This window comes from Clupea harengus, chromosome 25 (genome assembly GCF_900700415.2).
Source record: "Clupea harengus chromosome 25, Ch_v2.0.2, whole genome shotgun sequence".
NCBI lineage: Eukaryota > Metazoa > Chordata > Actinopteri > Clupeiformes > Clupeidae > Clupea > Clupea harengus.
Window position 1 is genome coordinate 3,772,292 of NC_045176.1, and position 11,074 is coordinate 3,783,365.

At 41.3% G+C, this 11,074-nt stretch overlaps 1 protein-coding gene across 1 annotated transcript; it reads left to right on the plus strand.

The window, feature by feature from the left end:
• The first annotated feature begins 2,895 nt into the window (after positions 1 to 2,895).
• Positions 2,896 to 9,170, plus strand: LOC105892318 (ribonuclease inhibitor-like). The gene is made up of 5 exons (XM_042703689.1): positions 2,896 to 2,924; positions 3,188 to 3,292; positions 4,132 to 4,305; positions 7,448 to 7,621; positions 7,935 to 9,170. Exons 1-5 carry the CDS (start codon positions 2,896 to 2,898, stop codon positions 7,942 to 7,944), a joined length of 492 nt encoding a protein of 163 aa, XP_042559623.1. The 3' UTR covers positions 7,945 to 9,170.
• The last annotated feature ends 1,904 nt before the right edge of the window (positions 9,171 to 11,074 follow it).

Below are 11,074 nucleotides of genomic sequence, written 5' to 3' on the forward strand. Positions count from 1 at the left end.
AACAGTCTTAGTGATGAAGTGGATAGTGTCACTGCCTCATAAGCAGGTGACTGGGGTTCAATTGTTGAGCAATGCAAGGTGCCATTGAAAGTCACTTTGGATAAAAGTACCTTTTACTCTTTAGCCATTTATAGATCACTTTTGTCTCATTGATAGCCCATGACTTATACATACAGCAGTAATAGTGGAAAAATCTCTTCAGCATCAACTACATCTACATTTTTCTGACATGCATGCACATTTCAATGCAAAACTGCATTAGTACTTTTGTACAGTTGGTAACAAGGCTGCAAACAAACAAAACAAAGCAAAAGGTATAGGTTCCAGGACGTGTGGCTTAGGACCGTTAGACCAGCCCATTCTCTCTTCCAGTCCACCTCTTTTTTTTCGTCAGTATGCATTTCCTGCACAAACATTACATCTTTTCATCTAGGTTAATTCAAAGGACTGTGATTTAAAATCATTTTTAACTACAGTCAATAAAAAGATGCAACAGTATTTATAAAGACAAGAAAGTCAAACCACAACATTCTCATCGTTCCGAATTTGCTTTCACAGTTGGTTTACCTTTTTCTGAAGTCAATAGATTTCTGTGTCAGAAAAAGCTCCTTCTCTTATCAAACATGTAGCATCATTAACAAACTGCAATCGGTCCTGAAAGAAGTTTGAATAAGGCCTCCGTTTCCATCTCTGACACTATATCTGATATTAGCCTTTCCATCTCTTCTGCTTCATTAACAACAAACTGAGCGCTAGGACCAGGATTATCTGTGACTGGCTCAAGGGAAATAAGATCAGCCACCTCACAAGCTGCTACTGTGGGTTCAACCACGAGCAGCACACCCACACCAGCTCCCCATTTACAGAAACCATCCGTCTCTGGCCCAGGCCCGGTGACCCCACCCTGGACTGGCCCACCAGCAGGAGGTGCAGGGGAGTCTGTCGTGAGAGGGCCAGCCGCAGGGGTGTCAGCTGCAGGATAATCAGCTGCAGGGGGCTCAGCAGACCTGGCTGCAGCAGACTCATTTTGATCAGCACCTAAACCTTGTTCATTGGCAGGTTCATCCCTTCTTTTTGGGGGGAATCTTGCACTAGATGCCTGACTCTCCCACATCCAAAGCATTTCATCATAGTGTCTGAAGTTGCAAGTGTCAGACCACAGTGAAAATGGCCATATCCAGTAACCAGAATGTTTGTAGTGATCATGGATTTACAACTGAGCTTTCTATGCAAACCACTCAGGAGAACTAACAGTCTGGCACATTCAGAAAAGAACTGAAACACAGAGTCTCCAGAGTGACAATAAGGACATTCCTGTGATACATCCCCATTAAACTCAGCCACCACTGAGTCAGTGGCTACTACTGTAGATCTCCTATTCTGTTTAGGAGCTGATTAGAGAAAACTGACTTGACACACATATGATACAGGACAGTGTCATGTGTTGTGTGCTTGCAATTATGATGCACTGGACTGTCACCATCTCCATATCTCACTAAATGAATGGCAAAGGACTCTTTAAATCAACAGAGGGAACTGGATATTTAAACTAAATGTAACTATAAAAAAGCAATGAGTGAATCTGAATACACGCTAGAGTCTCTGGTCATTTTCAGCGTTGCAAGAGTCAGTCTTTATCAGTCTTGATTAAAGAATGAATTTGAATTTGGAACTGTGCAAAGCAACAGCATGCTTGAAACTTAGTATCTGTGGTATGACTCGTCATGCAGTATGAGTTTGGGAAAAGTATCAAAGCGCTACAGTCTCATGTAGAGTAGTTAGCATCTTCATATTTGATGTACATTCAGATAAATTGTCTCCCATTATCATTTGCCTTTATGAAAGGGGAAGATGGTTACTGGGGTTACTGAGATAAACTACTAGAGTATGAATATGTATTACAAATATGAATATGGAAATAGGACAGAGCAGCTGTGAGCACACCCTACACTAGAGAGACGTGTGTGTGTGTCTCACACCGTATAGTAGAGAGACCTAGGTGTGTGTGTGACAGACCCTATAGTAGAAATACCCATGTCGGGTGTGTCTGTCACCCTACAGTAGAGGGACTTGTTTGTGTGTCACACCGTACAGTAGAGAGACCCTTCACCCACCAATACAGTTACCTTTTTTTGGTATCCTAATTAATTAACGCCGTTCCATGAATTCCGTTAATCCCCAAGCCTGGCCTACACATGGTGCCTTATGAAATGCTTCATCCAGCTGTGCTAGCACATCCTGGGTTAATATTTCAGTTTTCTTTGTGGCGGATGATACCGACAGGTATTTGATTGATTTTTTCACATAACTCTTCTTTTTGTTTTCCCTAAAGTAAGGTTTCAGCTACCGCACGCATGCACTCCTTGACAACCCCTCCGTCAGTAAATGTTTTCTGACCCAAAATCCAAGCAACTCTAAGGGAATATTCGTTAGCACGTTGTTGGGCAGTGAATGAATGTGTTAGGATTCTGGTGGATCGATCATATTGGGCTCTTAGGGTATGTTTGCTCGAAAGATTTGTGCTTCGTCTTGTAGTGGCGCTTCACATTGTCGCATGTAATGGTCTCTCCATTCTTGCTTAAAAGCTCTGTTTTCGCTGTCTACTTTTCTCTTTTTAGAGCACGCTTTTTGAAATTACTTTTCTCTCTCAATTATTTATCCGACTACTGTCTCTCGCCTCGTCTCTCCTTTGAGTGTTTGTCTCACTCACTGACTCAAGTTGCAATGCTTATTGGAATGCAGATTTGATTGCATCACGTGAGATTATTTAACACAAATGTAATTGGTCTGTGAGTTTCCTGGGCCGCTAAACCAGTTCCAGTTTAAATAGAAACGCTCTGTCAAAATGTAATTATTCTCAGTAATTTATCGGTTATAGGTCCGGGTCCGGATAGGATGGCGTCTGGGTCCGGACACGGACAGCGGTACACCTATTAGTGACCTCTGGTCTAGGCGTTGTATACTACATTGTTAGAGGGATAGGTGGATGGTTGGATGAAAGAGGGAGGATTTTAGTCTTAGTTGTATTGTGTGTATTCTGAAACTGTGTTGTCTGTCTTTTTATTGCTGTGATTCACATCTATATGCCTTAATATTAATGTTTGTGTGTCTACAGGCTGAGGGGTTGTAACCTCACAGTGAAGAGCTGTGCAGCTTTATCTTCAGCTCTCAGTTCAAACTCTTCCAGTCTGAGACAGCTGGACCTGAGTCGCAATAATCTGCTGGGAGATTCAGGAGTGGGGCTGCTTTCTACTGGTCTGGAGCATCCAAACTGCAGACTGGAGAAACTGGAGTAAGTCTGCCAGTTTGTGTGTGTGTGTGTGTGTGTGTGTGTGTGTGTGTGTGTGTGTGTGTGTGTGTGTGTGTGTGTGAATGTGTATAGGTGCACACATTATTGTCTGTTCTCTGAAATACACACTCTTTCTCTCTCTCTCTCTCTCTCTCTCTCTCTCTCTCTCTCTCTCTCTCTCTCTCTTGCACTGACGCACAGACGCACGCACGCACGCACGCACGCACGCACGCACGCACGCACGCACGCACACACACACACACTGCAATGAGGAACTACTGGAAATCTCTGCTGTGCTCTTTCACCTGCAGCCATAAGCATTTGATCGTGTGTGTGTGTGTGTTGGTATTCTAAATTATCTATATTGTCTAACTGATGTATACTAGATCGATGGATGGATGAATGAGGGAGAGTTTTAGTCTTAGTTGTGAGCGAGAGCGTATCAGTGTCTCTGTGTGACACAGACAAACACATATTTATCTGTCTTTCACACAGACACACTGATTCACTCTTGTTCTCTCTCTCTCTCTCTATCTCTCTCTCTCTCTCACACACACACACACACATTCTAATGCTTTATGGCTGCAGGTGAGAGCACAGCAGATAATTCCTGGAGATCATCAGTGCTGTGTGTGTGTGTGTGTGTGTGTGTGTTGGTATACCAAATGATCTTTTCTGTCTAGGCGTTGAATACTAGATCGTTAGAGGGATGAATGGATAGATGAAAGAGGGAGAGTTTTAGTCTTAGTTGTATGGCGTGTTTTCTGAAACTGTGTTTTCTGTCTTTTTATTGCTGTGATTCTCATCTATATGCCTTAATATTAATGTTTGTGTGTCTACAGGCTGATGGGTTGTAACCTCACAGAGAAGAGCTGTGCAGCTTTATCTTCAGCTCTCAGCTCAAACTCTTCCAGTCTGAGACAGCTGGACCTGAGAGACAATAATCTGGGAGATTCAGGAGTGGATCTGCTTTCTACTGGTCTGGAGCATCCAAACTGTAGACTGGAGAAACTACAGTAAGATCATGTTTTAATGTTTGTGATAGTGTCATGTGTTGTGTGCTTGCAATTATGCAAAGTATACACCTCTTTACAGTACATATTGCAATACCAAAGAAATTAATCTGCAATGCTGCAATGTTTCATTATGGCTCTGTGCTAGAATTTCTGTGGTTTAATAGAACTAAAAGTTTCAGTTCAGAAACAGCAACACAACATACTACCACTACAGGTCTACTGTAGCCCTAATGCTGATCCGTGGTGTCTTCTGTATTTGGAACCATATTTTTCTGAAGTTCACATTCATAGCAGTGTTCTCCCTTGACTTACAGACAATCTTGAGAGAGAAAAAATCTTAAGCAAACCTTATCCACCCCTACAATCCCCAACGCCCCACACATATTAAAAGCCAAGCAGCTATCATATCACCAAGAACAAACTGTTTGATCAGTTGGTTTGCCTGTTCCAATACTGTAGATACCACTATTGAGTGGTGAATTTAGTCTGTGTGGGTAAACAGTCTTAGTGATGAAGTGGATAGTGTCGCTGCTTCATAGGCAGATGACTGGTGTTCAATTGCTGGGCAATGCAGGGTGCCATTGAAAGTCACTTTGGATAAAAGTACCTTTTACTGTAGTTGCATTTATAGATCACTTTGTCTCATTGATAGCCCATGACTTATACATACATCAGCAATAGTGTAAAAATCTCTTCAGCGACATCTACATTTTTCTGACACATGCACATTTCAATACTGTATGGTAAATTTAGTCTGTTTGGGTAAACAGTTTTAGTGATGAAGTGGATAGTGTCGCTGCTTCATAAGCAGTTGACTGGGGTTCAATTGCTGGGCAATGCAGGGTGCCATTGAAAGTCACTTTTTCTCATTGATAGCCCATGACTTATACATACAGCAGTTATAGTGGAAAAATCTCTCCAGCGACAACTACATCTACATTTTTCTGACATACATGCACATTTCAATGCAAACACATTTTTCACTAAAGTGGGATAATCTGGTTTAAGGCAGTAAGACCATCCCATTCTCTCTTCCAGTCCACCTCTTTTTTTCGTCGGTATGCATTTCCTGCACAAACATTACATCTATGCGTTTCATCTTGATGAATTCAAAGACTGTGATTTAAAATTTGCTTTCACAGTTGTTTTACCTTTTTCCGAAGTCAATAGATTTCTGTGTCCGAAAAGGCTCCTTCTCTTATCAAACATGTAGCATCATTAACAAACTGCAATCGGTCCTGAAAGAAGTTTGAATAACGCCTCCGTTTCCATCTCTGACACTATATCTGATATTAGCCTTTCCATCTCTTCTGCCTGTTTAACAACAAACTGAGCGCTAGGACCAGGATTATCTGTGACTGGCTCAATGGAAATAAGATCAGCCACCTCACAAGCTGCTACTGTGGGCTCAACCACGAGCAGCCCACCCACACCAGCTCCCCCCGCACAGAAACCATCCGTATCCGGCCCAGGCCCGGTGACCCCACCAGCAGGAGGTGCTAGAGAGTATGTCGTGAGGGCCAGCCACAGGGGTGTCAGCCGCAGGATAATCAGCTGCAGGGGGCTCAGCAGACCTGGCTGCAGCAGACTCATTTTGATCAGCACCTAAACCTTGTTCATTGTCAGGTTCATCCCTTCTTTTTGGGGGGGAATCTTGCACCAGATGCCTGACTCTCCCACATCCAAAGCATTTCATCGTGTCTGAAGCTGCAAGTGTCAGACTACAGTGAAAATGGCCATATCCAGTATCCAGAATGTTTGGAGTGTTCATGGATTTACAACTCAGCTTTCTATGCAAACCACTCAGGAGAACTAACAGTCTGGCACATTCAGAAAAGAACTGAAACACAGAGTCTCCAGAGTGACAATAAGGACATTCCTGTGAGACATCCCCATTAAACTCAGCCACCACTGAGTCAGTGGCTACTACTGTAGATCTCCTCTTGTGTTTAGGAACTGATTAGAGAAAACTGACTTGCATCACATATGATACAGGACAGTGTCATGTGTTGTGTGCCTGCAATTATGATGCACTGGACTGTCACCATCTCCATATCTCCCTAAATGAATAGCAATGGACTCTTTAAATCAACAGAGGGAACTGGATAATTAAAATAAATGTAACTATAAAAAAGCATTGAGTGAATCTGAATACACGCTAGAGTCTCTGGTCATTTTCAGCGTTGCAAGAGTCTCAGTCTTTATCAGTCTTGATTAAAGAATGAATTTGAATTTCGAACTGTGCAAAGCAACAGCCTGCTTGAAATTTAGTATCTGCGGTATGACTCGTCATGCAGTATGAGTTTGGAAAAAGTATCAAAGCGCTACAGTCTCATGTACAGTAGTTAGCATCTTCACATTTGATGTACATTTAGATAAATTGTCTTCCATTATCATTTGCCTTTATGAAAGGGGAAGGTGGTTACTGGGGTTGCTGAAATAAACTACTAGAATATGCATATGTATTACAAATATGAATCTGGAAATAGTACAGAGCAGCTGTGAGCACACCCTACACTAGAGAGACAGGTGTGTGTGTGTGTGGGTGTGTCTCACACCGTACAGTATAGAGACCTAGATGTGTGTGTGTCACACCCTATAGTAGAAATACCCATGTCGGGTGTGTCTGTCACCCTACAGTAGAGGGACCTGTGTGTGTGTCACACCGTACAGTAGTGTGTGTGTGTGTGTGTCACACCGTACAGTAGAGAGACCCTTCACCCACCAAGTACCCTACAGACCTGTGTCGTGTGTGTTTGTGTGCGTGTGTCACCCTACAGTGCCGTATGTGTGTCTGTGTCAGTGTGTGTGTGTCTGTGTCAGTGTGTGTGTGTCTGTGTCTGTGTCTGTGTGACAGTGCATGTACATTAACAGCAGACTGCCTGATTAATTATTGTGTGTTGTGTGTGTTTTCTGAAAATCTAAATCTGTACATCACTGATTAGGAACTAGGAAATACGGTGTGTGTGTATGACGGTGAATACGGTGTATGTGTATGTGTATGACAATAAATGTTTTTGTGTGGTGTGTATGTGGGGCGTGTTGGGCTTTTTGTTGATTCTGTGTTCTTGAAATGTGTCAAATTTGTGTACAGTCTGAGCTGCTGTGGCCTTACAGTCTGTGTGTGTGTGTGTTTTTACAGGCTGCAGTACTGTAACCTTACAGTGAAGAGCTGCTCATCTTTAGCTTTAGCTCTGAGATCAAACCCCTCCAGTCTGAGAGTGCTGGACCTGAAATTAAACAAACTGCAGCAGTCTGATGTGAAGCTTCTTTCTGCTCTACAGAAAGACCCTAAATATAAGCTGACTGAACTACAGTAAGTAATGAATACAGCACATACAATAACATTCCATTTGATCCACTGTACATATAAACATGTGTCACTGTGTCTATTTATCATCTCCATATATGATATATTAGGATATGTGTGATGTTGAAAATATTATAATTAGAGTATAATCTGTGTAAAATGTCGTTAGCAGACATTTCCTGGAAAACCTTTAATCAGTCATTAGTCTGACTGGACTGGAGCAGAGCTGTTCTACATGTTTACACATGTGAGTGTTGAGGAATCCTAATGGGGAAACCTCATAGTGAGGATGATGTAATCTTCAAAATCTCCTCAACAGGTATCGGTAACTGGACAGCCATCAATCATCCATCAGTCTGACTGGAGCAGAGCTGCTGCAGATGTTGCAGTTTCCAGACACTCAGTACCAGATGATCATCCAGCTGCCCCACGGATGAGCATTGTATGTCTACCTGTCCACTGCTACACTTTATAGGGTTATTTAGTTTTCTAGTGATACATAATCACCGTCTCTAAACTGATTTAACTACTTATGATGCCACGTTTCCTAGGTGCGACCTAATAGCGGGCGCAATGGACTTTTGTGTCCTATAACTATTGTTGTTATTATTTTGAAGGCCTGACTTTGTTCTAATTATAGTTGGTACCATTTTACCACTTTGTATAATGTGTATTTCTTTGACACATGATTTCACCCCTGTGCTGTGGGCCTGTGGTGATATGGTTGTATGGTGGTATGAGTTCAGCTACCTGATGAAAGGGTGGACGTAGTAGTAGTTGGGAGGCTTCTTTGGTGAGAGTTTGTTTGGTGAGCTGAGTCTATGCTCTTCTCTATCATCTAAAGAAGTGTGAGGTTGATGTCTTTGTCTATATTTAGTGACATTTGTTTTAAGCTGTAATACTGTTCATATACAGCTGTTTGTAAATCTCTTTGTTTATTTTTTCATCTTTCTTGTATGATGCACTTGGTGGAGGACAAATACATTTGCAACCCACAGAGTTTTTGTCTCCCTGCTGCCTTTTGTGCCTACCCTAAAAGACCCTTGACACAGTTACCCTTTGACATTTGGTGGCAGCGGTGGGATGGGAGAAGTAGGGTTGGTGGATGCGTGAGGAACGCCTGTGTGTGTAAAGCTTAAGGGTGCGCTTCCCGGTGGGGAAGGCAGTGTGACGATGGTCCGTCACTACACATGATACCAGGTCCAAGTCTGGCACACATTACGCATAATGAAATGTGTGTTTTTATTCTGTTTGGTGATATATTCGGTTTGCAAACGTTTTATTACTGAACAGAAATTGAGGAATGGCAAGATCAGCTTGGTGGAAGTGATATGGCAGGCAAAAATGCCGGTTTCCATATAAAAAAAAAAACATGAAAACATACCAAGAAACAAACGAATATGGACACTTTTGATATAAATGTAATAGCTTTTTTTTCTCTGTAATATGAACTTCATAAATTGAGATTGTATTCATTTTTTGCTTGTTTTTTTGTCATCTGGGGACTACCAATTTGAAGACAGTAAACATTTAGTTGTTTTATTTTTAACCCAAATACTGACCTTGTTTGTTGAGTTTTTTGATTACTTGTGGACATTTTTTTTATTTAAAATAATAAGTAGAGTGCAGAGTGCAGATGTACATAAGCAAACAGAGACAATGCAGACAATAACACTGTTAAATAAATGTTCATTTCATTTCAGCAATTTTGTGTGTCATTTGTTGTTATTATTATTATTATTATTATTATTATTATGGGTGTATTTTATCAGATGTTGACTAGTAGCTATGAATGTACAGATGTTGAAAGACTAATCTGTTCTCATGGCAGGTTTGAGTACATTAGAGAAAAGATCATCTGTTCCACCTTCAGTACTTTAATACACAGAAGACACAGAGAGGAACTCTTATGATGATGTTTCTCAGTTACGTTTAATGACAGTACTTGAAGACAGGGGCCATAACATGTACCAAACAACGATGGAGAAAGGTAGTAGAGGGAGAAAGAGAGAGGGGGAGAGAGAGACAGATAAAAGGAGAGAGGGAGAGGCGGGGGGAGGGATAGAGAAACATTTGAGCTGTTTGTTTGTGGCCATAACATGTACCAAACAAGGGTGGAGTGATAGAGGATTCAAGTATTGTAGAACAGCATAGTGGGTATACAGTGTGCTCGTAAGGTTACTATTACAAGGGTAAGTAGAGTAATGGAACAGCATAGTGGGTATACAGTGTGCTCGTAAGGTAACTATTACAAGGGTAAGTAGAGTGATGGAACAGAAAACCATGTCGATGCTGGCAACTATTTGCATTGCAGGTTAATGGTAGCATGTAGTCATGACAATGTGGTGGGGGCCGGTGTAGGCAGATGGTTTCTGCAAGTAGATCAGGTGGAGAGACTACAGCAGCATCCCACAGCTAAGAGTCTGGACTGGGGGGGGGGGGGGGGGGGTGGGTAGTGTTTGTAATGGGAAGTGGCAGTGTTAATCCAACTACGCCACCAAGTTAAAGAGCTGGGACTCGAGATAGCTTTATGTGCACAAGATCTTTTGGTTTGGTGGGAGCCAAATCAGAATCACCCAGACAACAGACTTCCAACATAAAAAAGATATAACATTAATCACAATCTTTTTGTGGAGTTCGCAAAGACAGGACTTTTGAGAGCTTTGAAACCCAGCACTGTTTGTCCACATATGTAAGTAAGTGTAAATATAATGGGGAGATCAGCTGGTGTTTAAAGAGCATTATGTAAGTTCTTCTAAGGTTTGGTGTGTGTAGTACTGTATGTTGACAGCGCAGTTTCTCAACATCTAAACTCATAAAGCACATACTTATTGAACTAACAGTTTTGTATGTAAATTCTACCATGAAACAAGTGATTACTATTTGGAGAGAGCATTTAAAGAGTATTTAAACAGCTGAGCTGTAAGTCTTCTGTTTATTGCCAACAAAAAGCACAAATCCAATTCATTCACCTGATCCTACCTTCTTTTAAAGGGTTATTTAGTTTTCTACTGATACACTATCACAATTTCTAAACAGAATAAACCAATATTTGTAAACTGATTAATTATTCTTTTTAACTGCATTAATGTCAATAATACCTAACACATACAAACAAAACAGCGTAAAATATTAACTGGGTATTAAGTGGGGACCCAGTTATGCATTTAAAGGAGTTCTTTTACTTTCTAGTAATACATAATCACCATTTTTAATTAATCAGATTCTTCTTCTTCAATAATGTTGTTGATTTAGCGTCCTGTGTCCATGTTGGACCCAAACCCCTCCTCCTAATGGTGTGAGTTAACAGGGGGGGGTGCTGCTCAAACAGATTCAAGGCTTTCATAGGGTATCATGATTAAGGTGCTAGTTCATCTTCAAGGGGGTAGTTAATCTTCAATGTGGTAATTAATCTTCAAGGTGGTAGTTCATCTTCAATGTGGTAATTAATCTTCAAGG